The sequence below is a fragment of the Pezoporus flaviventris genome, unplaced genomic scaffold (genome assembly GCF_033815535.1).
Source record: "Pezoporus flaviventris isolate CSIRO_AGI_PZ_B2104156 unplaced genomic scaffold, CSIRO_AGI_Pfla_v1 ptg000005l, whole genome shotgun sequence".
Lineage (NCBI taxonomy): Eukaryota > Metazoa > Chordata > Aves > Psittaciformes > Psittacidae > Pezoporus > Pezoporus flaviventris.
In genome coordinates, this window is record NW_026892553.1 from 11,933,911 (window position 1) to 11,961,629 (window position 27,719).

The following is a 27,719-nucleotide window of genomic DNA, read 5'->3' on the forward strand; positions in this document are numbered from 1 at the left end:
AGTTATTTTTTGATCTGCTCCCTCACGCCAAAGTCCTGCAGCGTAGGGAGGGAAAGCAGTGTAGTTCCCTGCAGACAGCCAAAGGTCTTGGTGCAGCCGCGCTCACTCAGCCTTTTGGGGGGGAGCTGCGGGGCTGGGGAGTTGTGCTGGGAGGGGGCTGTGCCTGCAGGTCCCCGCGAGCCGGGGCAACACGGCACCCATGATGGGGCTGGTGCTGCTGGGCTCAGCCCTGCGCTCCGGCGGTGCTAACGCTCACGTTTCTCTGTGTTTCCCACCCAGGGATGGACAGGAACAGCAGCGCTGGGGCCACGGAGGGCCAGCACAGGAGCCCCCACCGGCAGGTGGTGAGTCTTTTGGGGGCTGCTGGCCACCCTTTGAGAGGCGAGGTGGGGGCTGCTGTCAATGGCCTGCTTTGTGAATGATAAATATAGCTACTTTGCTCTAGGGAACGCTGCTTCATCCCTTAGGCAAAATGTAAGCACTTTGTACTGAGGGGGGAAAGGGCTGGCTGGTGGTCCTGGGCAGTGAGGGGGTCTAGGAGGGTTGTGGACATCTGCCATGGGCCAGCCTCTGCAGACCTGGCTTTCAGCAAGAGCAACCTCCTGTTGAGATCTGACCTGGTCCAGGGAAATCCCCTGGCACCCCCAAGACACCCTTAACCATCAGCACAGCATGATCCCTACAGGGATGAACCCCAGCTTTGCTTTGCCACCCAGGGTCACCCCAGATGCAGGGCAGGCAGCAGCCTGGGGCTGCACAGTGTCCTGAGAGGTTCCACTGTGGCTGTGCCCCCTTTCTGCCCCAGCACGCTCCTGCCCCAGCCCCTGATGCTCTTCCTGTCCCTTCTCCAAGTGCAAGGGACTGCTCCAAGACCACCTCTGGTCTTGGGCTGCAGAGGTGAAACACCTTGGAGGTGTTGCAGTCCAGACCTAACCTAGCTCCCCAGCACAGGGACCTCTGCCAGGGACTTGGCAGTGGGCTCATCCCATCTTTTCACCTGCTCCACACAGACTTCCCTCCCTGTGGGAAGAGGTTGGGACCTCCTCAGCCTTCCCATGCCCCTTGGAGCCCCTGTGGTCTCTCCCATTTACCAGGATGGGACTCTTCACTAAGTGCTGGGTGAGACATAGAAACTTTCCTCCTTGGAAAAGGCCTCCACAGAGCAGAGCTGTGGAGTTCCCAGGGTGAAAGCCCATGGGTGGCTGTCTCTATGTCCCCGCAACAGTTCTAAGCATTGGTAGCAGCTTCTGGGCCAGGGCTCTGCATGCAGCCCATGCACTGCTCTCACTGCCTCTGAGCTGCAGCTGGTGTGAAATTCAAAGGTCTTTTCCTAAAGCAGCACTAAGCATCGGTGCAGAGTCCCTCTGAGGAGCCCCTGCTACCCTGAGAGTCTGAGAAAATGCTTCCAGAACAGCTACCCATAGCTCTTTAGTTTAGTGGGAGGAAGGAGAACCCCTCCTGCTCCTCTTCCATCACTTGCTCATTTGCGGGTGTCCTGGCAGCCGGCAGCTTCTGCACTTCTCTCCCATTCCCTGCTGGCCACTTCTGCTGGGGCTGCTGCTTCCCCACTCCAAAATGCCCCGGTTTCATCAGCTGTGCATGGAGCAGGGCTGTGGCCATGCAGGAGCTGGCTCAGGACAGGCTCCAGCCCGGGGAGTGGGACCTGGGCCAGGCATTGCCTTTGCTGTTCGGGCAGCAGCAGCAGAGCTCTGACGCAGGCGTGCTCCCAGCAGAGCCCCATGGGGGCTTTAACCAGGGCCGATGGGGGCAATCAGTGGGATGATGGCGATGGTTTACAGCCCCCCTGGGTCTGACCTGGCCCTCCAAGGCATGAATTCGGGCTTTGGAGTCTGTCCTTTCCCCCCATTCTCACTGTTTCACAGTGTTTGTGTGTCTCAGCAGAGTTTAATCCCCCTGAATTGAGGGTGTTTCCAAGCCAGACTTTCTGCTAAGCCATTGGCCGCTTCCCGGCTCCCCTGGCCTCCCCTGGGGTGTGAATATCCTGCTTGTCAGCCCTGGGTCCAACAGGTGCCTATGGCTGGCAGGTTTCCATGGCCCTTAGTGCAGACATGGGATGATGGTGCCAAGTGCAGCTCCCGTGGGGCTCACAGCAGGCACAGTGCCCTCGGGGAAATGTGGCCAGGGTGGGCGAGGGTGGCTCTGATCCAGCCAGGAGAGGCTGAGCCCTGTGGCACAGGGAGGTGATGAACTCACCCCGACCTCAGCATCACCCCTTGCCCCCAGCCCTGCCCTGAGCCCAAAGCGAGGTCTGCACCGTCTCCCAACTCACTGCCTGCTTTTGAAGACACAGAGCCTGCCCAGGTTCAGGGGTGGTTAGGGACATCTGCCATGTCCTGTCTCACGGGACCCTTAGCCAGGCCCAGGTACAGAGAGATTTGTGTTCATGAGCTCTGTACAAATGAGTTTTCACCACTGAGGCAAAATGCAAATTCTCAGCACCTGGGGAGATGCTTTTCCATGGAACGTAGTGCAATTAAAGAGTAACAACACAGGGATTTCTCCAAAGGCTGAACGCTTGCTCACACGCCAAGAAAAACAAGCTGGGTGACCTCAAATAATGTCGCCCGCTGTCATCTGTGGTAGCACGGAAGACGTGCACTTGAGCTCAGAGATGTTGCAGAAGCGTGGGAACAACCCCAGATCACAGGTTTTCTTTGGTCATGTTCACACAGGTGGAAAAAGATGAGTTTCTGTAAATGCCAGGACAAGGAGACAGTGCCCGGTGTGACGGCAGTGACGTACGTGTCATGGAAAAATGGATGCTGGGATCTAAGCGATCTTAAGTTACAACAGCCAAATCTGCCTCTCTTTAACTCAAGAGTGATGATGGGAAAATGGAAATTTGAAACATTTCCAGCTATTAAGTGCTTTTGCATTTATTTTTGGCCAATGAGATGTTCAGCTTGGATGTGGGGGTTGTGTTCTGTAACTCTTTCAGGAAAATAAGCAGGACGAGGAGGTCCGGGTTCCTGACAGAAGAGAGAACGAGACCAAGGCAGACATGGGGAGCAAAACCTGGGCAGACCTGGCTGGGGAGATGAAGATATTCCTGTGGAACCCGGAGGAGAAAACATGCCTGGGGAGAACGGCCAAGAGCTGGGGTAGGTCCTTGCTCAACCACACTTTCGGGGATCGTTGCCTTTTCTGCTTCACAATGGATGCACTTGCCTGTGAAAGTCCTTGATAGCTTGGACTGACCACCCCTGTCCCACATTTTCAGGGTAGATGTTTCTAACAGGTGCAATAAAGAACTAGTGAGGAGGACGAGCTTGGGAAACTTGGGTAACTTGGGAAAGTTACCCTTGGTCTGGATGTTAATGTTGACTGAGAATGTGAAAGCAAAGATTTCGGGCTGCCCAGACCATGTACTGGGAAGGAACTAAGAGGCTGAGCAATCGCAGGGGCTGCAGGTCAGTCTGTCACAGCCATGCGCCTCTGCTGCTGCCAGCAGCCTGGCTCCTGCCTGTGTAAGTCAGGAACCTGCGGGGAGGTGGCTTTGGGGCCATCAGTGTTGGTGGGGAAAGAGCACCTGAATCACAGGGCAGGTGCTGTGGGGAGGGTGCTCACTGCGAGCCCACACAGCCCTCAATGCCTGTATGTGCTCTGGGGCAGGAAGGGCCGGTTGTCACCATCACCCCACAGCTTCCCAGGGCATGACGTGGTGCCAACAACAGGGCCTGTGTGTGCTGTTGGGGATGGTGTCTGGGATATGACGTGAGGGTTTTGGGCACCCTATTTGATCCATATCCGTGTGGCCTTCAGAAACTATAACTGAGCCTGGAGGTGCCCGGGGAGATTAAGAGCAGCCCGTGGTGAGCTCTGCTGCAGGCTCAGTCTGAGAGCACACTGAGGCCATCCACTTTTGCAGCTCCATTCTCCTGATAGCACATAGCCCCCACAGCAGTGAAAATCTTAGCCCTTAGCATCATGTGCACATACGTATCTGCTCAGCCTTTGCAGCCCTTGTTGACTGGCACTGGCAATGAGCTTGCAAGCCCCACAGCCTGCCTGTGCCCTGGCTGAGTGCTCTGGGTGTCCTGCAAAGCCTGTGGTGGCAGCCAGGAGAAACAAAGGACCCGTAAGCATCACAGAGTCTGAAAACATGCAGGCATGAGCCTGGGGCAGAAATCCACGTCTGCTCCTGTGCCCTTTGCTGGCCGTGGGGGCAGCTGGGTTTTGCTGCTCCTTTGCTGGACAGGAAGGTGCAGACTGGAGTGTGGGAGCAGTATGCGGGTGAGAGTCTTTAGGGACGTGGGTTTGGCTCTTCCAGGTGCCGAGAAAAGCTCTGCAGGAGGAGTGGATGTGGCCCCAGCTGGCTATTGCTGAAAGTTATTTATTTACAGCCTCGGGGAGGGTGCAGGGTCCTCCTGCTCCTTGGAAGCATCCCGGTGTGCTATACAGCCACACTGCCCTATGGACACACATACCGCGGCTGCACACACGTGTGTGCTCACATGCCCGTGCAGGGGGGCAGGAGAGAGGCCTTGAAGCTACTGTGAAAATCCAATCTTCTTTTAAAATGAGAGCATTTGGAGGTGAATGGAGCTGAACTTTCCTGCTCTCATCTCACAGGTGAGGAGGAGGGAGTTGGACCAGCCTGGGGCTGCTCCCCTGCGCTGGCCATGAAGGTGTTCCCCAGGGACAGGGGGCTCCGGGGACTCGCACTGCCATAATGCAGGGAGCCGGCTGGCCACAGGGTCAGCACTGGAAGCTGCAGCCCCTGGGAAAGGCTGCACCCCCGACTCTGATGGTGACAACGCTTCCTGCTGCATTGCAGGAAACTTAAGACAGAGATGGTAGCAGCACCATGTCCCAACAAGCAGGGGCTCGGCACCGGCAGCAGCTCCAGCTCCATCAGGCTGGCGTAGAGGCAACATCCCAGCATCATTGTGGCAGGGTTGGACATTGTCCCTGCTGTGCCACCAGCAGCAGTGATGGTTCCCTCTGCCCCAGCTTAGCACACAGCAGGACACGGCCCCGCAGTGGTTCCCAGCACCGTGGCCCCGGCAGAAGCACGGCAGGAGAGCACATCTGCGTTCCCAGGGCTCCTCTGAGCTGCCGGCACGTTTCTCCTGGGAAATGTTTCTGTTAGGGCTTCACTTTGCTTTCTGAGCCGCTGGGTTTTATTCATAGGCCGTGGCCTCTTGAGACGTCCTCAGCCATCAGCCTGGTCCAGAGGAAAAACAAACCCATTCCTGAGATGTCAGGACTATGACAGAGCCAGCGGTGCCGCAGCCCCTGAGCGATGCCCAGCGCTGGCGTCCCTGCCATGCAGGTGACAGGAGTCAGGGCAGGAGACAAGCAGAAGCCGCTGGGTACATGTTATCATGCCAAGAGGGGGTGGAAGGGCAAGAGCCAAGACTGGGTCTGTCTGTCAGAGAGAGCTGAGGCAGGTGGGCACGCAGACCTGGCCCTGACCCAGTTCTGGGAATGGCCATGAGGCAAAAGGGGTCAGAGCAAAGCAGCCGCTGCCCCAGCCCTGGGCTGAGCAGGGAGCATGTCAGGCACCCAGAAATGCCGGGGTCTGTGTACGGAGGAGGACTGTGAGCTCCCACCTCCATGATGGACTCGGAGCTGCGGAGCATGCTGTGCTGAGCACGGCTGTGCATCCCTGCGGGAAGCTCCCCGTGGGACGTGCTCCAGTTGCGCTAACAGCAACGTGCCCTCTCTCTTTCGCAGGCTTGATCTTGCTGTTTTACTTCGTTTTCTACACGTGCCTGGCGGGAATGTTTGCCTTTTGCATGTACGTGATGCTGCTCACGCTGAGCCCCTACACACCGACATACCGGGACCGTGTGTCTCCACCAGGTACGTGCCCCCAACCCGGCCTCAGGCACCTCCCAGCACCAATGTACTCCTGGAATGGCATGGCAGGGACCTGGGTAAAGCTCTGATGGAGCTGTATGCTCCCATGGGCAACCAGCCCTCTATAACAGGGTGTTATCACTTACCTCAGGGCACTGAGAGTGCTGCAGGTTCTCTGCAGAGGATCAGGCATCTTAAAGAGCCCCATGCGAAGCATTCATTCTAATGATACTGTTATTCCAATTATGCTAATTATTGTTATCACTATTCTCAAGGTAAATGAGAATGAAATTCCAGTTTTAAAGGTTTGGGCCTTTCATAGGTGATGTCCATTCATTACAGCTGCTGCCCCTTTATACCTCATATCTTCAAAATAAATTGCAAATTAAGGTTTTATTATTTTGGGGAGTCCTGGCAAGATAATGTTCAAAACTGCTTTCCCTGTGTCAGAAGCAGCAGTTTCCCTGTGTTTCCCCATGTTGGTGGGGAACACAAGGCCCCTCACCCTGCTTCCTGTCTGGAGCCTGGACCGCTCAGCACCTGTGTGCATACCCAAGCCCATCACTTTCTTGCAGTGCTACTGAGATCCTCCAGGTCCCCCATATTCCCTGGGATATTCTGTGCTCTCTGGGTGTGAAATGGATGCAAGGGATCAGCTGGTTTAGGAGAGGGTTTGTGAGCTGATGCTGCCGCTCTCATCCTGTGCCCAGCCCCGAGCCCAATCGCAGTGCATCCAGCCCCGGCAACATGCACCCCAAGTCCATGTCCACCCCAAGTCCACCTACATTTGCTCTAACAGGGTCTGTCTCCTTCTCCAGGAGTAATGATCAGGCCGTACTTGAATGGGTTCACTATTGCCTTCAATGTCTCTCAGCCCAGCACGTGGCAGCCCTACGTGGACAGCATGCACCACTTCCTAGCAGGTAAGCTCTTAGTCACCCCAGGGTCATATTGGCAAGCTGTTTGCATCCGTGCACACAGGCGCACAACAGTGCAGGGACCTCCTTGTGGGCATCTCATGAGTCTAGAAAGAGGCTCCTAAAATGGTCACAGGAGCCTTGCCTTTCCGGGTGGGACTTTCTAACTCCCTTGACATGCGGATGTACTCTGAGAGTGTGGCTACGTGCAGGTCTCCAGAAATGTTAACAAGTCTCTTGGTCCCCGCCAGCTTACGATGACAAAGTTCAAGAGGAGAAGAATATCGAGTGTGTCTCAGGACAGTACTTCATCCAGGGGGGCAATGAAAGCGAGGAGAAGAAGGCCTGCCAGTTCAAACGCTCCCTTCTGCGGAACTGCTCTGGCATTGAGGACCCAACGTTTGGCTACTCTAAAGGCCAGCCCTGCATCCTGCTGAAGATGAACCGGGTACAGAGAAAGCTCGTTATCTTAACTCCTTCCTTCAGTGCATGGGGTGGCAGACCCTGCTTCTAGGAACACAGAACTCCTGCCCTGAGTAATGTGATCGGCGTGTACAAGAGCTTAAGCCCTGGAGAAGGGAGGCTGCACATGTTTACCACTGCATTTCCTACAAGCACGGGTGTCTTTTGTTTTTGCAGATCATAGGCTACCGCCCTGGCGCTGGGGTCCCTGTGAGAGTGGACTGCAAAGTGCAGGTACTGCTCTCATTTGCGCTTGTCAGCATGGTGCGTAGAAGGCCAAATTTCTCCCTCTGATGGTCTCCACCAATATTCATCCCCATTTGAGCCTCAGTCACAGGACCCAGTGCTGCAATGTCTCTGGGTGCAGTGCACCAGTCTCCTGCTTCCCACCCTTGCCCTCCACGTGCTGCCAGAGCCAGGCTCACCAGCAGTGCCCTGCTCAGCCCCTGAGGGCAGTGCTGGGTGCTGGGTACCAGCTAGAGCCTGCAGCTCAGGGGGCAGAGGCAGGAGATGCTCACATCCATCCCCACTGCTCTGCAGGACCCTTGGTCCTGGGAGTGCCTTGCAAGCTCCCAGCAATAGGGTAAATGAAGGGCTCCCACTGCCTGAACAGAGAGCGGTACAGAACTAGACAAGTGCAGGGAGGGATTGACAGGCACAAATCCTGTAACCCTGCCTGTGTCTTCATAGCACTGTTATGCTCCACTCACTGCAGCAGCAGCTGGCTCTCACAGCAAACTCTGCATGGACGCAAGTGCAGCTGAGCCCTGACAGAGATTTGCAAGAGGTTTCAGTATTAAAGCTCCTTCACACCATCCTGAAGGGAGCTGCATTCCGTGTCCCATGTGCTATGTGTGTCCCTTTGGTTTTTTTTCCAATCACAGAAAGGCAATGAGAGCGATCTCAGAGCTGTGGACTTCTACCCTGGAAACGGGACATTTGATCTCATGTATTACCCCTACTATGGCAAGTTCACTCATGTAAGTAAGGACTCTGGCATCTTTGTTATGTCTCCTTGGTGAGGAGAGAGCAGGAGCTGCTGCACAGGGTACAGATGTGCTTTCTGGCTATTTTGGGCAGATGCAGGCAGGAGAGAGGCCGCGGGCACTGGGATTACAGTGCTCTATTTCTGTCTCTGACAAACTGAGGAAAATCCTTGGGGATTCTGGTTGCCCCTTGGCAGCAACGGGAATGATTTCATTTCTCATCTGGAGACTGAGCCTGTGCTAACTCCCAGAGAAGGTCTCAACACTAGCGTTTCCCAGGGCGTTAGGGAAGTCAGGGGTTAAGTGACAGAAGAGGAACAGGATGGGGCTTCTGTCAAAGCTATGTCAAAACCACTTCAGGCTGGGTTTAACTGGTTTAAACCAGTCCAACACCAGCGGCTATTTCTGAACATGCCATCCAACACTGCTTTGGTCTGCGCTGAGCTGTATCATGATAGGAGGTAACACACCTTCACAACAACAGCTGAAATGGAAGGCAAGGCAGGCGCTAGACTCCTGTTCATAGAATCATAGAATAGTTAGGGTTGGAAAGGACCTTAAGATCATCCAGTTCCAACCCGCATGCCATGGGCAGGGACACCTCACACTAAACCATGCCACCTGAGGCTCTGTCCAACCTGGCCTTGGACACCACCAGGGATGGAGCATTCACAGCTTCCTTGGGCAACCCATTCCAGTGCCTCACCACCCTTACAGGAAAGAACTTCTTCATTATATTCAATTTAAACTTCCCCTGTTTAAGTTTTAACCTGTTACCTGTTGTCCTGTCACTACAGTCCCTAATGAAGAGTCCCTCCCCAGCACCCTTAGAGGCCCCCTTCAGATACTGGAAGGCTGCTCTGAGGTCTCCACGCAGCCTTCTCTTCTCCAGGCTGAACAGCCCCAACTTTCTCAGCCTGTCTTCATATGGGAGGTGTTCCAGCCCCCTGTGGTCATACTGCAGCTGGCTGAGGATGAGTAACAGCCCCAGTGTGCATGTCCTTCCAGCACACAGATCTGAGGAACACCACAAATGTCTTATTACAAGCCAGTCAGTTTTTTAGAACAGCAGGAAGTATTTAAGAGTCCCTGTATCTGGTGATGCTTGCCCTGACTAATCAACCCAAGAGGCATGGTGCAGTGCAAAGCTGATGTCATCACATCCCTCTGAGGTACAGGCACAGAAAGGCTCAGCTTCAGCATACCGAGGACCAAGCAAATGCACTTGGACACCTGGGAACCATGAACCCATTACCGGGGATTTTTACTGCACATGAAAGCACTGCCTGCTTTTCTGCTCCCTCAAAAATGACACTTATACCTCTCTTCGTTTCAGGTCAACTACACATCCCCACTGGTGGCTATGCACTTTACAGATGTGAAGAGGAATTATTTGGTCCCTATTCAGTGCAGTCTGAATGGGAAAGGTATTATCAATGACCTTAACAGCGACCGCTTCCTGGGCAGAATCATCTTCACACTTAGTATTGGAAAGTAGCCACTGCAAACACTGGGCACTTAGGTTAAGTCAATCAGAGGCTTTTTCCTTTCTAAAGCATAAAGCCAGCATTTTTTTCTTCTAGGAAAAACAGGCACATGGAGATTTTTGTTAATTTATTTTTGTTCATAGTTACAAAACAAATGAGATGCAATGGATGTGGAAGCACATTTTTCACCATCTGATGTAAATCATTACTGGTAAAAATTAAAAGTCATCTGGACAGACAACCTGCAAAAGCATTTTGGTTTTGATTAAAAAACCCCCCTCTGGTATCTGAACACTTATTTTCATAAGGTCTTTTATGGGTGACTCCTGTGGAATGCATTTTTCCTGGCTCTACATTTTAAACTGTACCATACTTTTATGTGTATTTCTCAGGCAACAGCTACCAAGAGAAGAGTTTATTATAGCACTATCCTTGTTAAAATAATAAAGAGCAAAAATTCTGGATTATGCCTGCAAAGACACGGTTAAAAGGGGAAAACAGCAGATTTCAAAATGCCTCCTAGGATGTTGAGCACTAGGAGCATTTGACTGCGGCATTTCACACAGCTTGTTCAGCACACCCAAGGTGTTGGAGCAAAGGTCATGTAGAAAATCATTTGCCCTTGAACCTTTCTAACTGTTCCTTTCTGAACTGGGAAGATTAAAGCATTTCCTCCTCCTCCTCCTCCTCCTCCTCACCCAGTGCTTCTCTCTGCCCCAAGAATCCTCATTAAGTTTATAGGCAGGGATGAGCGAAAGGAGCCCTTCTCTCTGTCATGGTTCACAGGTTGATGGCACCTCCTTCCACTGGCAAAGAAGTGCCACTGAAACACGTTAGACCCCTGCTCCCCAAATATTTCAGGCTTGTTCTCCCGTGTTCCAGAGAGTTTGCAGCTACAATGCTGCAGAAGACCACAGGGAAATACTGGTGTTTAATGTTTACGAGGTCAATGCCGGTAAGCAAAGTCATCAGCTGATCACCCTCAAAGACCTATGGAGCACATGGGCCCCTGTCAGAGTGGAGCGCTGCTGACCTGAGCAGCCTCACCCTCCCTGGCCTGTGTACCCTTCGCACCCAACAGATGAACTACACTCCATGTGCTAGGAGCGATGAGAACGCGGCAGGCCAGGACACCTTGGGATAATGTACTAGTTGCAGAGCACACTTACTAAAATTACTGACTGAACAAGAGCATTATGGTATGCTTGTCCTACATCCTAGTCCAGGTACCCAACCTGCCATCGTCTCCTGATCTACATAAGTCCCTTAAGAAGTCATTTTTGTATTAAAAATAAAGCGACTCCATTAAAATTAACTCCATAGTACCATTCTTAAAACACTGGTGTAAGAGATGCAGTTTGTGACTTTAACATCCTGTACTGGCCAGTTAGGGACTGAATTTTAAGGCAGTATATAATGTGATCCTTGAAGTTTGGGCACTTAATTAACTTTCTAGGGGAGAGTTCAGGAGCCCAGTACGATAAGACTTACTATATGCTAAGTATCACAAACAACCGTTGGGCAAAAACTAGTAAGAACTGTTAAAAACCTAAGCCAGAGGTAGTTTAGGCACTAATTTTGCTCAGATGTGGTTATCCACATGACACTGCTAGAGCTAGGGCAACACCATCATTCTGCCTGCACAACTTATCTGAAAGGGCATGTTCTGACCAACACAAATTGGCTTCTGCCAAGGAAGGTGCTGCCTTGGTAGCAGCTCTTCCTTTGGCATCAGGAATAAGTTAAACCCGCAAACATTTCCCTTAGTGCCAAATGCTTTAGTTCTTTTAAATCATTCATATTTCTGTAGGATCCTTCGTACTTCAGGCCATGAAATTAACAGCTCTCCAGCTAGCAACAGGACAAAATCCTATTTATATCTATTCCCTACCTGCCTATTGGAAGGATTCTTGAAGCAGCTGGCTCTTTATCAGACACTGGACCCATGTTTTGATCCAATCAAAGAAAGATCAACTAATTTGGCTATAAATGTGTGAACAGCTTGAAAACAAAAGTTTCTCTTTCCCCATGAACATCCAGATCCAGGGACATTGACAATCCCATTGGAAAAGCTCTCAGAAATGACATGCAGGCCTACTTACACTTAAACAAAGCTTTATAAACACTGTAGTTAACTTTATTTTCCAAACACATAGTCAGCTTTCAGCATGTTTGTACAGTCATTTCGGGATTTGGAGAATTGCATACACCACTTCTCATGCTACAACAACCTTAAAGTGCTGACTCAATTTTTGACTTCTAGTGAAGCCCAAAATAATACTTTGTATGTATCTATAAAATACATATATATATATAAATGTGTGCATCTAGGAAATTACTGTATTTGACTAAAATAACCTAGCAAAAGTGATGCAAAACACTTGGATCTGCAACCTGAGCATGAAACCATCGATGGAATCCATCTGCTGGCAGCAGGGAAGCAGCACACCCCGACAAGCTGGTGTTACTCAGCTTTGCCAGTCTCAAAATAATTCACCACTTACCACTCTGGCAGGGAAACAGAGTATTGCGAGAGCAAAGGTACAACACGAGACCAAGGCAACCAAACCCAAAGCACACAATCCAACACACAGCATTAACCTACAGTCCTAAAAAAAACAAAGACAACTTGGTTCAAGAGCCCCTTTGTGGTACAAAAACCAGTTTTGTCAGATTCAGGCAAAGCTTATCTTTGGTCACAGTGAGGACAGGGATGATTGAACGTACAGGTATTTCTCAAGCACAAAAGCTAACTCTTTAGAAATCTCCCTTCCCTAAATATATAGCTATTGCAAGTTACTTAAACATCAGTGTTGACCATCTCCTTTGTGCATGTGAATTATTGAAGGTACTTTCCCTACCACGTAGATAGAGGTTTAATACACAAAGAGATTAAATATTAAAGCGGCTTAAGCAAACACTTGCTGTAGAGGACCGAAACTCATGTGTCGTCAGCTCTCAGCAGACCTGGCAGCTCTTGAGCTGTCCCACAGTTGGAAACTAGGGTTTACAGGCTGCAAAAGGCTTTTACCAAGGTGGACTAAAGACACAGAAAGAGTAAGAAGCTCCTTTCATCTTATCAGCGTGAACCTGATAGGAATGAAGCAGAACACAACCACAAACAAGTAGCTTCTACTTTGGGACAGTTTAGATATGGAACATAGAAATAAAAGTTATAGCACTAATGACAACGAAGAATCTTCAAACAAGATGATGCTCTTACTTCTTTGGAAGTCACTTTCTTCACTAAATGTGTATTTTAGTTTCTGCTTTACAATCAGCATTCCTCATAGTAGAAATCTGTGCTCTTACGGTATTCAACCGTTGTGAGATGGAGCAATAATTAGGAGGGTAAAAGCAGATTAATCCTATCAAAACAGACTGGTTTTACCTTCACCTGCATGCCTAGATCACAGCTGTTCAGTGATCCCCTATTAACCTATGAAAGCTGTCCAAAGAAACTGCAGGAATCACTGAACAATCTGTGTTCTTAGTCAGTCTTTGAGAGCTCTCAAAATCCTCTTGAGCCTCACATGAACCAGTGCTGAAATGCAGTGTAGTTCCTTTTATGTGCACAGAATCAAAGCCAAGACAAACTGCAGCCAGTGAAATTCCAGCCTTCCACTCAATTTCACAACTGAGCTCAGAACAAAAGGGAAAACGCAAACAAAACAGCACAGGACATATTCCCTTCAGCAGCCTGTTGGCTTTGCTGAGTAGCACAAGTTCTCCAGGACTGAGCCTTATCTTGGTGAATAAAGACAATAAGACATCATGCTGGTGCTAAGCTATTTAACATACATTAGCTGTCAACTTCTCCATACCGATGCTAAACAAATGAATTTACTAAAACCATCAGATGTTCTTACACTCTGTTAGTTTATTAGTGAGGTCACGGACTGCCTTACCGTTCAGAAGGGATAGGAAATTCAGACTCACTCACAAGAACAAGCTGCTAATGAAAAAAGATAACAGCCATGTGCCAAGTTCCCAGAAGTCTGTTAAGAGCTTGGTATTCATTTCCCAAAGCGTGTAGAGTCCCTTTCCACACAGCATTCACACCTTGAATTATGGTTTTAGCTTTAGCACTATCTGAGATGAGCTGTACTCGACTAGAAATTTTCTTGTATAAAAAGATTAAACAACAGAAATTAAGTTTGGTAGATGCCTTCTTTACTCATAAGAATCACATATTCTCACGTAGACACACACCAGCCCTACTCAATTCTATGGTCCTTGGCACACTTACTTTCTCAAAAATCATACAGTAGCTTCAGGTAATTCTGTAGCTCATCTTCAGGCCCACAGCAAGTTATTCTGTTGTGAAATGGGTTTGGGTTTTTTTAATAAAAACCCTATGAATTCATTTGTTTTTCTTCTTCCTAAAGGGGCAGATCAGGGAGTCTGGGAGAAGAAGAGAAGCAAGGAAGGTGGCAGCAGAGGCAGAATTAAGAGGTTATACAGACTGATAGCCAGTACGACTTTTTCTTCTTCCAATGAGATAAGATATAAAGACAAGAACGATAAGGAAGCCAAGTGCCATGCCCACTGCGATGGGAATAAGAAAGTTCAGGTCAGAATCAGCCAAGCATTCTTCAGCTGCAGAAAGAAGAAGAAAAAAAAAGGCAAGGGAGAAAAAATTAGTAAAGGAAACCAAGCATTAGAAACCGAAGCAAGCAAGGAGCAGACACTTTTGAGACCTTAACACTGGATTAGATACAGCAATACATATAACGTAAATTAGTTGAATCAAAAACTGAGTAAAGAGTTGATAAAGACTGATTTCTTTACACGCATAGATTACACATCATTTGTATTCGTACATTTAATTTCTTCCTGCTCTAGCAAGCAGTATACAAAACAGCACACATCAGCTGATCACACCTGAGTTAACAGCAATATAACAACAAAGAAAAAGACAGGCTGGTGTATCGCTGCTTTGTCTAGGGACTTCCCAAACCTTCAATGTTCTCCAGCTTCTGGACACAGAGAGAACCAACAGACAGCACACCAAGCGACAAAGAGACAGCCAAGATACATATGCTGAAAGCACTGAATGTAAAATACTGAAAGACTTCTCTCCTTAAGTAACTTTATTTAGTTTCATTCCAAGTACAAGAAAAGGGTTATTGGTTTCAGCTGAAAACTACACAGACTTTATTGAAATCAACAGCGAGACAGCTGTAATGCTATGGTGGCTTTTAATCCACAGGTTATAAAATATGTGATGAACTCCTTGCTGGTACAAACACTCATGCAAGAATTCAAACAACACTGGGAACCGATTTCCAACTCAGTGATGCACCCTAGGCATGGAGGCAGGGCTTGGCCTTCTTCCTGTTTGTAGAGAGCAGAGCCCCACCTGCGTGGTGCCAAGATGAGATGTTTCATAAGAGATGACAGTGTCCGTGTACTGCTTCAGCACTGCAAGGGTGCTTGGCTTGCATGCTTTCAACAAAGCAGAGCTCCTCATAAAACTTTTTGCTTGGGTTTGTATTAGAGCAGAGCATCAGGCACACTTTCAATGCGTTATCCAAAGTTATTGTTCTAAGTGAATATTTAAGCCATTTGAGCCTCTGACTGAACCAGTGTTGGTTATGGGAAATTCATTGTTTTGATTTAGCTCACTACAGTGCAGTACCCCTTCACGAACGCACACTGGCTAAGAGGAAAAAGCACACCACGGGAGGTTCAGCACCTGAAAATGCTGAACTCAGACAATCTGAAGGCACCTACAGCCAGTAGAGCAACACTGGGAAAGGGGGAAAAAAGTGGAAAGGAAATACATACCTTACACAGTGAGCTATTCCAAAATATTCTGATTACTGAGAAAGTGTGCAAGTATCTTAAAAAGAGAACTACATTTGATATTTAGTCATCTTTGTTCACTGAAGATCAACGTACACAATTTAACTACTAAATGTGGTATAATGGGTTGTCAATACTTAAACATGAATTAATTTCCTAAGGATGAAAGGTGCCCGAGCAGGCAGCAACAAGAAATTCCCTCTCTTCTTTAAAGGAAGGAGATTGCTGCCATATGCGTCACACTATGGCACTGCTACAAGGAATTCCCAGGATAAAAAGGGCTTAAAGTTTCATACCAGGAACATTCCATCCTTTACCTCTCTCCAGTTTGCCACTGCTGCTGGCACACGTCTGTCCATGTGCTGTTATGTACAATGCTTAGAAGGTCCACAGCAGTATCTTCAGCTGTACAACCTGGTAACTGTGCACCCCAAGCAGCAGACTCCACATCCAGGCCAGGATGAAGGGCTTTTTCCACGTGTTTGGTTGTACATGTCTCCATTTAAAATAACCAGAAATTTTCACCCCCAATATTTTAACCTTAGCATAAAAGCTATCTTCCCTTTTAATTCCAATCATGAGACACAGCCAATGGCCCCAAATTTTGTGGTTTTATTGGTATACCCCGCACCATAGAAAACACTGTGGCAGACTTAAAACTTAGAGATGTTCATTGGCTGGAAAAGCTTCTTTTGAGGACCAGAATTATGGATGGCGCCTTTAAGCTAAAAGAGCAGAAATCTTGGTATCTTAGAGCACAATTTTAGTAGTCAGTAAACTGTATATAAGGCACAGTCAATAGTAATCAAACCAAACCCCAGTCTATGATAGTTTATACACATTAACATTCAACACCCACAAGCTCACACAAGTCAAATGCTGTTTCCACAGACCAGAACAAAACTATTTCTTTCACGTGCCGCTGCATGTCTTTAATATTCTGGGTTAATGTGCAATAGTTTGGCAGAAGTGGAACTGATGAATCAATAAGTTAGGAACTACTAGTTGTCACAGTTTATGTTTGAACCTAACAATGCTTTCTTCTAACAACCCATCTGCCTGGCTCCACAAGCAAAGCATCTTTTGAATTCTGATTATTTTTCAAATAAAGTTAAACTTTTCCATTTAAAAACTACTCATATCCAACATTACAGCAAGAAAGTAAGCCAGTATGTACCAGGATAACTAATCCTCCCAAAGCTGTTCCTACTGCTGCAGGCACAGCTAAGTTCTCTGCCTCTGGGCTACAGACCTCAGCTAAATAGAAAAAGGGCAAGTCTGAAAAAGAAATGCATTTGAATAGAAGAATTTAACACTATCATCTCCTTCTAATTATTCAGACCAGTTGTGCCTTTCCCCAGCAGGACATCAGCCAGCCATCCACAGAGCCCTGACCTCCTCCCAGAACACAAAAGCAATAGCTCCCCTTCCTAAACATCCTAACAGACTCAAAATTCTGTTACATACAGTCTTGAAAATGACAGTAGTAACTCCTGCAGACTCTTGCAGGCTGACATGTACTGACAATTTGATGTCTGCAGTCCCATCATAGGTTAAATAAACTTTGATTTGCATTCTTAGGAGCCCCACTGCTAAGCTCTTTAACAAGAGCCTATTAAAATACTTGTGCTCTTCACAGTAAAAAAAGCTTCAGCTGACACTTCAGGAAGGTGCTAACATTATTTTGACCTTGTATAGCAGATAAGAAGGTAGCTCCAACACAGTGATTATATAAGCAGTGCAGGCTAGAACCAAGAAAAGTGTATAGGATTAAACTGCACTTTTTCCCCTTGTCATATGGCCGTAGAATTCACAAGGTAGGCTAGAAAGAGATACGGTACAAGGAAGACTAGTCTCTCTAGATTCAGAAAAACAGTATGCAGTAGTACTGTCACCAGAAGAGCTGGCAGCACAAACAGGATCAACACAGCCTCCATCACAGAGGATGAAACTCCTAGCCAATTCCCAGGCAGCTCCCTAAGGCTTTCCTACTTCTGCGGAATGCAGAGACCAATTCAATTTTCCAGGGCAACTGCAAGGAGAAACTGAGCTGTTCATAGCTCACCCATTTAAGATGGCAAAAAAAAAATCAACCTTAAAAACATCCTGCCTGGATGTGAAGACAACTGACACAAAAAGCTGACAAGCAAATTTCAAATGTTGAACCAGATGTACAGTGTCTCAGTCGGCTCCCCAACTGTCTTCTGCCAGTGGATTGGGCCAGAAGGCGCTGCAAAACAAGGTATTAAGACACAAACAACAGAGGACTCTTTGAGGAGCACCTTCACCAGCTACAGAACAGACTCTCTGATGCAGACTGACTGAAGTTGACCTTACTCATTTAGTTTATTTTCTTTAAAAAAAGACAGTACAAGATGTCCTTTTTCAAATTGGTTAAAAAACATGACCAAGTTTCCTTAAGAAATAGAACAATCTTTATTATTTAGAGCACATGTTGAACAGGTTGACAGTTCTCTATGGAGCAATACATACAGGAAAACTAGTGGTTTTATAACAACAGGCATTCAGGTGAAACTTAGATGTTTTTTGAACCAGTTATCTGCACATCAGTCTAGGAGTACTTGAATCTCTGAGCCAATATACTTGCACGTGAAGAGTAAGTTGCAGGGCTTAGCAAAGATACTCCTAGTATCGTTGTATTTTTGGAGCAGTCTGCACTAATCTTCTCTATTGGAAACCGTGCACAGTCCAAAAATTTGCATGGTCAGATGAGTACAGTGTGGTAACTACTCCTTAACAGAAATGCATGTGTAACTGGTGCCACTGCACATCAGTCACAAAAATGTTAAAAATCTAGATGAACTTCTGCATTTCAGGATATATTAATATGAAAATCATTAGATCCACTTTTTTTTAAATTAAAATGGTAAGTCTTGAAGCCTGTTTCAGAATTAACCTTATAGCAGTTCCTCACTTTCATTAAAATGAATTTCAGTAACTGATGCAAAATTCAAGCTGTAGGCTACAAGCTATAGTAAGCATTACCCACCCATACTTGCTTCCTTGGCTAGTATCAGAGTAAACTGTTTTTACAAAAAATTAAAGAAATTACTGAAAGAAGTGTGTTTTATGATTTGTATACAAACATGCCACAGACATCTCTACAACCCTAGGAAACACTAATAAAACACTAAACCAGCTCTGATGCAGGCTAAACTCATTCTAAAGAGGGAGGCAACGTTATGTTCATTAAATAACCAGTTTAGGCAGCTCATGTTATGACATACGCAAAAAAGCCACACTTACCTAGAAGTCTGAAAACTTGGGGTGTTTTTCCCATGCAGTAAAAACTGTATTAGAGCACACGGAGGCCAGAGAAGTTGTGCAGCAAGGGTTAGTCTCTACAGAGCTGCAGTTTAAGAACAGTCCAGTTGCACTGCATTTATTTGTTAAGCTAGTTATACTTTCCATACAGCAAGGAAAAACAGGTTTTGTGGGTCCATCTGAGACTTGTTTGGCTTTTCCATTCTTAACATTAATAAACGCTACACAGCAAACAATCAAACACAAAGTACATTAAACATTCAGAATGCCAATGGCGGGCCGCTATAGTGTGAATTTTGATTGGCAGAGAACCAGTCAAGATGAAGATTTAAAGACAGCTCAAGCTGCAACAACAGATACTGGCTCATTAAATGAAAGCATCTTTAAAAAATGGTCATTCAAAGCAACAAGACAGACCAGTTCTGTGCAGAGTATGATATAAAGTTAAGTGCACTTTAAGTTCTGGAATATTTAGAAAGGTTATTCCCTTTAAACTGATGCCAGCAGAAAAGCTTGCATTAATTTAGCAGAACTCTGCCTCAGATGAGTATTTTAGATGACTGCCAAGGTATAATAAGTGATGAAGAATTCAGTGCTTAACAGTAATTTTCCTTTTTTCTTTTCTGAAAGCATTTGGAAACAGCACTGAAGTCTTCCTATATATCCACCATTTGGCAAATACAGGTTACCCATTTTGTTTGTACAGACAGGGTATAGGAATGATTCCCGAAACTACACCAAGGCAGGAGTAAAGTACTCAGACTGTCAAAGCCAAGTAAGTTACTGCTGCCACTTCAAAAGATCACTTAATCACCAGCCTCAAGTTCCATTCTATGAAAAACAAAGTTGTTACTGGGCATCGTACAATCCTTGTTAAATACTATACAAGTCAACATAGTGACTAATACTGCCAGCTTAACCCACAAGTATGACAACAACTAAGGAACGCAGAGGAGAGAAGCAAGTACAAATTCTATGCTATTCTGGGAGTTGCCCAATGCACTTTAGTTTAGAATGTATCCTTGTTTCAGGCTACAGTTTGTAAAAAGCAGAAATAAATCCTAAACATTTTAGGGTTTTTGCAAGATAAAATCCTTAGCCTAACAATTCATTCAGTATTTGACATCTTCAAAACAGCTATGAAACCCATGTTGTCTTCTTCGAGCAGGAAAACTAAAAATGTAGTTCTGCTTCATCTGAGAGAAGCACTCCCTCTTTGTTTCTCAACTCCAGTTAGCTGTGGCTAGTAATTACTCCTAAGTTTTGGGTCTTTTTTGGACTTCAGAACTTGCACTTGCTTTGTTTAGAGTGAAATCAGAACAGGAATCACACTTAGATTCACAAAGTTTGATATCCAGCATAGCTTTTTCTTCTGCCAATTATGTAAGCAAGCACTATAATGGCAATCAAGCCAGCAAGTGCGGCACCAACTACAATTGGGATTAGAATGTCGTCATCATCCAGCGAACACTCCTGGGCTGTAGATGAAAAAAATGTTGCAACAAGGAATAAATAAAGACAAAATACTTGCCAAGTGTGGTATAAAAATCTGAAGGTTCATAAAGCAAGTGCTATTACATCTTTGAACTAAGAGAGAAAGAACTGCAGAGGTCTCAAGGGTACGTCTAAGCATTGTAATCACTTGGAATGTTTGACAAACTATAGTAACCTAACAGTGTATGAGTTTTCACATGCATAAGATCTTTACTAGAGAAGAGAGTAGCCATTCTTCTACTTTTAAAAGAACAGAACCAGGCTCATCTACTTCACAGTTAAGGCAAGACTGGTGCTTTTACTCATTAGGAATAAAGTGACCTTGATTTGGTATCAAGAACCTACCCAGGATGGAGATGTGTTTAAGAGAGATGAAATAACTCTAATGAGGAGAAGGAAGCTATCTGCAACTTGAACTACAGAGTGAAATGGGGCCCTAACTCTACAAGATGCATTATGATCAATACTGTTTACCCTGCATGTGTTTGGGGAGTTAAACTTACCTCTACCAAAAAAAAAAAAAAAGGAAGTGAAAAAATGTGCACCCAATCTATGTGTCTACAGATTAGCCTAATAAGACTGTAGTGCAAGTATTGTCATTAAGCACAAACACCAGGTTACTAAAAATTAAGAAACAGGTCACTTAAACCATTCCAGTTTTCCCCACACAAGACCAGGATAACACAAACATTTCAGAATCTTTCTTTAGTTCTGGATATTCAAGACTGCTTCTGAAAGAAGCTTTGTTTATTCATTTCCCCCCTCAACACTCCTGTTCCTTAGACTGACAGGTAAAAAGAAACTAAACACCTAACAGTGTTACCAAAGTCCACTTGTGCTGAGGTTTTGCCCCATTTTCTTATATATTCGAGCTACAAAAAGCTGTATGTCAGGATGGTATCAGATAATTTCTAACCTATACTGCAAGGCAACACTTAAGTCCCTCTTAGTTAGAGGGTCTCTAACTCCTTCAAGTCTTATGAAGGAGAACCAACATACGTAGCGGATATTTTTTAAGTGAGAACAAAGCTTTCCCTGAACTTGAATGTCAGTCTCCAAACTCCACTTCATTCCATGCGTAAACCCCAATGCTGGTGCTTTTTTGCAAGTAACAATTTTGCAAGTATTGCAAGAATTAACAAAAGAACTCTTACCTGTAGAGAACTTATTTTCCTCCACAAGGAATGGCTGAATCCATAGATTAAATGTATGTATTTGAATATTGTCACTAATTTCAAGAGTTTGCTCTTTTTGGCACATATAAGAAGTACCAAGGAAAGCATCCCACTTGCTGAAATTGCTGTTATCTGCATTTGAGATGACTAAACAAAGAGGAAGGAAAAAGAAAGGAAACAAGAAATTTGTATGCCCACTTCAAACGCAAGAATGTTGCTAATACAATCATAAGACTAAGGACCTGAATCTAGAGGGCTCAACTTTTCAACACTGACTACTCTGAAAAACAAGGTAGTCTGAAGTGCAACTGATCTGCTTAACCAAGAGAAATCAGGCACTGAAGTTATTATAGTACTTAACAATATCCTATTCTCCACACAGGCTTTTCTTGTGCCTCCATTCATCCCAACACTGTGTTGGGATGCCCTTTTAACTGCAACAGACATGACAAGCAAATTTAAAAAAACCCATACTTTCCATTTGGAAACAAGTATGCTTTTGTTTTTACAGCACTGGTCTCTTTTCCCAGTGAGAGCTAAGTAGAAGTGGTTGGAAGATACAGCAGCATCTTCAGTCAAAGACAACAGCTGGTTTAAGTATAATAAAAAGCTTCATCGTTGGTACAACTGTATTTCACACCTCAAAAGTCTGTTACTGGAAACATTATAAAGAAGATCTCTTAATTTCGTAAGATGGTTTGGGTTGAAAGAGACCCTAAAGAGCATCTAGTTCCAACCCACTGCCACAGGCAGGGAGGGACATCTTCCACTACACCAGGTTGCTCAAAGCCCTGTCCAACCTGGCCTTTAACACTTCTATGGATGTGGCATCCACAGCTTCTCTACTCTAGTGCCTCACCACCCTCAATTTGTATAGACACACATTAGCAGAAGTTTCAGGAAAAGGGAATAATCCCACACTGATGTTTAAAGTAGCTTACAGCTATTTCTGCTTACTGCTTTTGTTCCTACTAATGTAAGGCTTAAAGTAGGAAGCAACAGTAAGCATAAACAGCATTGGAAAAAAAAAAGTTGGAAGTATTTGATAAATACAGACATTAAATAAAAGTTTAGACTTGGCTTTAAGGCAGATACAATTTCTTACCAGAACCATTCAGGCGATTGAGCAGTGTAACATTCACCTCTTTCAGGTAAAATTTTTGTGCAGTTTTGCTTACATTTTTCTGTTTAAGAAAAAAGAACCAAGTGTCAGTGTGCATTCTGTAGTTTTAACGTTAAGAACACAGGCTTTACAAAGGCTAACATATCTACCAGTGTCTTACAGCTGTTTCTACAGCTTTAAGCCAGTATTTCATTTGTCTTGAGGCATTCAGCTAGCCAGCTCCGCATTCTATATGGGAACAGACTACCACTAGCAAGTGACTGAAGGGTTTACTATTATTGATCATCATGTAATGCTGTTGGAAATATAGTTTAAAGTAAGAGAAGCTACTTACAACAACAAATGTGAAACCTATCAATGTGCTATTTCCATCATTCAATTTCAGAGTAGCTGTTGTGTTACCACAGGCACCATCTGCGCTAGTTGTCTTTGGGTTGATGTTGATCAGAAGAGGCTGAAACACAGACACACCACATCAAGGCCATTCAGCTGCCATCAGGAAGACACTGTTTCAGTCAGCAGCAGTCTTAGACTAGAAGAGCTCGTCATGAAGATGACCACAGGAAGATTAAGCCTAGCTACTACCAAATCAAGGCTACTTGAGTTAAGTTTACATGCTGGTAATGCTGAAGCAAACGAATTGAGGTCCTGTTTTGTTGCTCCAATACAACAGGTTAGCTCTGGCTCCCTCTGTGGAGAAAAGACCGTATCTGCAGGGACCAACTGCCATAAAATTAAGGAAGCTCCAGGCTTTTAATAACTTTAGAGGTACTCCCAGCAACAGGTTAAATAGAATCCATATAGGGTTTTAAAGCTAAATACTATGCCACAAAAGTATTCTGATGTCAGAGAGATGTTATGTACAATATTTAGAAGCAGTACTGGACAGTAAGCAGCATACAAAGCCAATACCCTGCACTCAGATTTCATACCAGATAATTACAACCTTTGTACTTTTCTAAAGATAGAAGAGAAGCACCTTGTCTTGGGAAACGTTCAGCTGCAGCCCCACATTAGCCAGAAGACAAGTTTTATTTCCACTTTTAAGAGAATAGTTTCCTGTTTCTGGATTCTCCACAGGTTTGGGAGCAGTAGTTGGAGCAGGTGACGCAGTGGTAGTAGATGCAGTAGTTACATTGGCAACAGTAGGAGGAACTGTAGGTGCTGAAGTAGGTGTATCCGCATGACACCTAGACTCTGAAAAGAAATTTAATCATCATTTTAGTGCTGAAACTGTATTGAACTCTTACAACTCAGAAGTCAGTTTAATGCAGATAACCAGTTTCTCACTGGGGGCTGCTAATCAAGTCACAAGTCTTAAACTCAACACTATGGTGCAGTATTCCAAATAATTTACAGCTATTGTTTTTTCTCAGAAATTCTGTAATGCTCTCAGTTTTGAATCCATGTAGCATATGCAATACTGCTTAACTCTGACCCACAAAAGTGAAACACACAAAGACAGATGGTTGTGTGATATGTATTTGCTGTAGACAAAATAAGCAACCCTATTAAGTTATATGTAGCAGGATCACATGCTCATCTCTTGATAGGCTCTGAACTGTTTAAATGAAAAAAAAAACCCAACCCAAAACAGAGGCTACCAGTGAAAATGGAAGACAGTCAGTTAAAAACCTTGAAGCTCAAATGATCTAGTCAGCAACCATAGTTCTAAAGTGCTTATTTTTAATACCTCACTAACTGGAATATACACTTTATTACACTATCTCCTTGGCATGGGAACAATCTACATGACTATGTATCAAAAACCCCCAAAACTAAACCTGTCCTACTTATCTGTTTTTCCAGGAACAAAGAAAGATGTACTAAAGGATATTTACATGAATGTTAGTCGACACAGCACATCTTAGAACTGGTGGATTTTTTATTATGGGGCTTTGCTCCCTGCCCTAAGATGCAGTACAAAGAAAGCTCATTCACAAATTGAAATGCTCACCTTTTTTACCAATTGTGCCATTCTGAACAAACGCCTGCACAGTCACATTCCAGAAAATCTGTGTTACACTTTCTGCTTCAAGGAAGTCAGTATTATGACACACAAAGACGTTATTCAGTTGAACTGGCTGCATAGTATCCTTTACAACAATAGTAACTGGTCCTACAAATAAGCACAAATATTTTAATGCGTTATGAACTACAAGAACATTTATAAACACTGTTATGCTTTATTTGATAAGACAAAAATATAATTAATTAAGTTTAGCAATCCTAACCTCTCAAATGTTTTACCTATGGGTCCTGACCTGAAGTGCTAAGTAATGCAGAGAAGTAATCGTGCTTTCAGAACTAGACAAGCCATTAGAAAGGCGAATCCTTTAATCTAAGTTTTTAATTTAAGGAAAATAAAACCCACCCTATTATTAGTATGTATTAGTCCATGGAAAGCCTAACACTGTATCGCTTTGCTAGGAGGAAGGTCAAGTAGTGCACACTAAAATGAATCTTCCATGTGCTCGTTGTCTATGAGCAGCACCTTATTGATAAGCGCTGTTCAAACAGTTAACATTCCTCTTTCATTCCACTTCAACAAATCACATATTAGTGAAGCTAACTAGTCTGTACTCTTACCCAACTGGCAGGTATGATGAACAGTTAGGCAGTGCATGGCCACATAAGTTATAAGATACATTAGTCCTTCTCACTTTGAAAAAGCCAACTGAGGTCAGGGACGTAAGATCTGACACTTGCAGCCAAAACTGTTTTGTAAGAAGGATTCTGCACCGAACATTACCTTTTCTTTTAGCATCAGGAAATACAGTGGTATCATTGGTGTTGTAGGTAAATGTGATGAAGTCCCCCTGGTAAGTTTCATTGGTTTTTGTGAAGTTAACACTCCAAGAGTGACCTTCTCCAAACTGTACTGCCAGAAGTGCAGCTTTTGTGTCATTGCCACAGACGCTTCCATCATGTGTCACATTGGATGACAGGTTCAAGGTTGTGTTTTTCTAGAAGAGGAGGGTAGGCTTAAATGTTTTCACAGACAGAAGTTCTTACCATGACACTGTTATAAACCTGCTGGAGTTACACAGGACCTTGCACAAGATCAGCAGGATTATTTTAAGTTGTTCTACAAAGTTAAGAAAAAGGCTCCCTGACATGTGACTAAGAAAGGAGTCACAGCAGGTTCACGTGCAAAAGTAGAACTCCAACCTGTCTATAAATCTTGGCTGTGCTGAGCTGCAATCTACATTTACTATCTAGGCTAAGAACATTACTACAGAGATAAACAAAACCCACCAAGTTTGACCGATACATCAATTAAGTGCAATAGGGCATTTTCAGTTATTTGTATTATTAATTGGGAACTTATGCTTTGTTTTACAATGAATATTTAGGAATAGTCTTAACAACTGACTTAGTAAAAAAGGGAAAAGTAACAAACCAAAGGCCCTCAGTGACAGTGTACTTAAACTTTCACCTGGGGCAAAATAACAATTGTCAATAAAAGTTACCTCCAAGTACTTACATAATCACTACTGTTTGTTTCATATGTTATCAAGAATTTCATCATCCAGTTTGCATACAGGCATGTAGCATTAGCGCCATCCTTTACATCTACTTCCACTGCATCAGACTGGAAAAAAACTATAAAATATGATTATTAGCTACTAAGACATTGCTTTTACTTCATTTTCTAGAATTACTTAAGAGGGCAGCTCATTATAAAGCAGCGAATTATTTCAGGGCTGGATTCAATTCGCCAAACACTGCAAGAATAGCTAGAGTGCTAAAAAGTATTACAACTATGAAGCACACCATAAACTTATCAAAGCTAGATAAAAAAAAGAGAGAATGTTGTATAGTTTATTTACCTGACAGAGACTAATAACCTAAATGAGCATTAATTTGTGCTGACATACTGAGTGCATGAACATAACACTTAAACAATATACTGCTGGTAGGCCAGGGTCTTCCTATTATCTATCAGTGGTATGGCTCAAGCTGACCTCTTAAGCAGTGGGGTCAGGGTGCCCGCATTGTTTCCACAATCTCTCTCTCTGCACACAGGGATGTTGAACTCCCCTCACGTTTCCGGATAACTTTCCACAGTGGTTGGATCGCACCGCTGTGAACCGCATCCGCGGCACTCCCCGGGCAGCGCTACTGTGAGCGGCGGTGGCCGCTGACCCCACGGCCCGAGCCAGGCGTAGGTGAGGAGAGCAGGCTGCCGACATCCCCGCCTCCAGCTGCCCACCCGCCGGGAAGAGCCGCGCCGGTGGGCCCGCAGCGAGCAGGCTACACCTGCGGGCGGGCCCTCGGCTGAGGCACACTCGCTACCACCCTGCCCGGCCCCGCGGCTCTCTGCCACTGCGGCGGCAGTACCAGCAACAGGCCCCCGCTCCCCGCCGCGGCGGCAGCAGCGCGCCGGGGCTGGCCTGGGGCAGACGCCGCGGGGCTGGATGGCCCCAAGGCCTGGTGAGGGCCGCGGCAGCACCGCGCGCGACCGACCGTTGCCCGACGCGGCGTCACGTGCGCGAAAGGGCGGGGGAGGGGGCGGCACGCACCCGCGGGGACACCTGCCCCCCCCCCCCCCCCGTCCGTCCGTCCGTCCCGCCCGTCCCCGCCGCCACCGGCTCCCGCAGGACCGGGCACGGCCGCGCTCACCGGAGGTGCCGAGCAGCAGCAAGAGGAGCGGGACGAAGGCGCACCGCGGCCCCATGCTGACTGTGGGTGCGCCGAGAAACAGCGAGAGCGACCGAGCCCTCGACATCGGTCATGTGAGGGGAGGGGCGGGGCGGGGCGGCGCCGCCAATCGCCGCGCCGGGGCTCGATTCCATGGGTCGCGGATGGGTTGCGCGGCGCGTACCGCCTCGGGCGGGCGGTGAGGGAGCGGCCGTTGTGGGCCCAGTAGGAGCGCGTTGACGGCGGTCTGGTTCGTCCCTCGGCAGCCGTTGCTGTCTCCAGCAGGGCTTCTGTAGGTTGAGAAGAGAAGGCTGAGAGAAGATGCGCACCCAGAGAGGTTTAATAGAGGCCTTTGCTGCCACAAGTAAAGCTCTTTCCCATGCTTACAATCAATAAAAAGAGGGAGAAACGAACTAAATTGAGCTCAATGTTCAAGTCAGCGGTGCAGGAGCGGCAGAGCGGTGCAGCGGGCTGCCATGCAGGGTCATGGGGGCTAGGACATGGCTCTGCTC

The 27,719-nt window shown here is 46.0% G+C and overlaps 2 protein-coding genes across 4 annotated transcripts; one reads left to right on the forward strand and one right to left on the reverse strand.

Annotated features, from left to right (window-relative positions):
• Positions 1-9,919, forward strand: ATP1B4 (ATPase Na+/K+ transporting family member beta 4). Of its 2 annotated transcripts, XM_061446071.1 has the most exons (9): positions 1-84; positions 280-344; positions 2,960-3,122; positions 5,701-5,829; positions 6,645-6,749; positions 6,995-7,191; positions 7,383-7,439; positions 8,090-8,185; positions 9,528-9,919. In XM_061446071.1, exons 2-9 carry the CDS (start codon positions 282-284, stop codon positions 9,687-9,689), a joined length of 972 nt encoding a protein of 323 aa, XP_061302055.1. In that variant the 5' UTR covers positions 1-84; positions 280-281; the 3' UTR covers positions 9,690-9,919. The 2 variants fall into 2 exon arrangements, with proteins under 2 accessions (XP_061302055.1, XP_061302056.1); XM_061446072.1 differs by lacking the exons at positions 1-84; positions 280-344 and adding an exon at positions 2,662-2,759.
• LAMP2 (lysosomal associated membrane protein 2) lies at positions 9,791-27,344 on the reverse strand. Of its 2 annotated transcripts, none has more exons than XM_061446063.1 (9): positions 27,190-27,344; positions 26,051-26,169; positions 25,316-25,529; positions 24,521-24,682; positions 23,543-23,760; positions 22,898-23,017; positions 22,546-22,624; positions 21,420-21,587; positions 9,791-14,277 (listed from the first exon to the last, which is right to left on the reverse strand). In XM_061446063.1, exons 1-9 carry the CDS (start codon positions 27,293-27,295, stop codon positions 14,135-14,137), a joined length of 1,329 nt encoding a protein of 442 aa, XP_061302047.1. In that variant the 5' UTR covers positions 27,296-27,344; the 3' UTR covers positions 9,791-14,134. The 2 variants fall into 2 exon arrangements, with proteins under 2 accessions (XP_061302047.1, XP_061302048.1); XM_061446064.1 differs by lacking the exon at positions 9,791-14,277 and adding an exon at positions 18,778-20,249.
• Between the last annotated feature and the right edge of the window lie 375 nt (positions 27,345-27,719).

Coding starts and splice junctions, on each gene's coding strand:
- ATP1B4 (XM_061446071.1), top strand. CDS start 282: ATGGACAGGAACAGCAGCGCTGGGGCCACGGAGGGCCAGCACAGGAGC. Junction 345..2,959: donor GGAGCCCCCACCGGCAGGTG/GTGAGTCTTTTG, acceptor TAACTCTTTCAG/GAAAATAAGCAGGACGAGGA. Junction 8,186..9,527: donor ACTATGGCAAGTTCACTCAT/GTAAGTAAGGAC, acceptor TCTTCGTTTCAG/GTCAACTACACATCCCCACT.
- LAMP2 (XM_061446063.1), bottom strand. CDS start 27,295: ATGTCGAGGGCTCGGTCGCTCTCGCTGTTTCTCGGCGCACCCACAGTC. Junction 23,761..24,520: donor TGGCACAATTGGTAAAAAAG/GTGAGCATTTCA, acceptor ATTTCTTTTCAG/AGTCTAGGTGTCATGCGGAT. Junction 23,018..23,542: donor TGAACGTTTCCCAAGACAAG/GTGCTTCTCTTC, acceptor TCTGTGTTTCAG/CCTCTTCTGATCAACATCAA.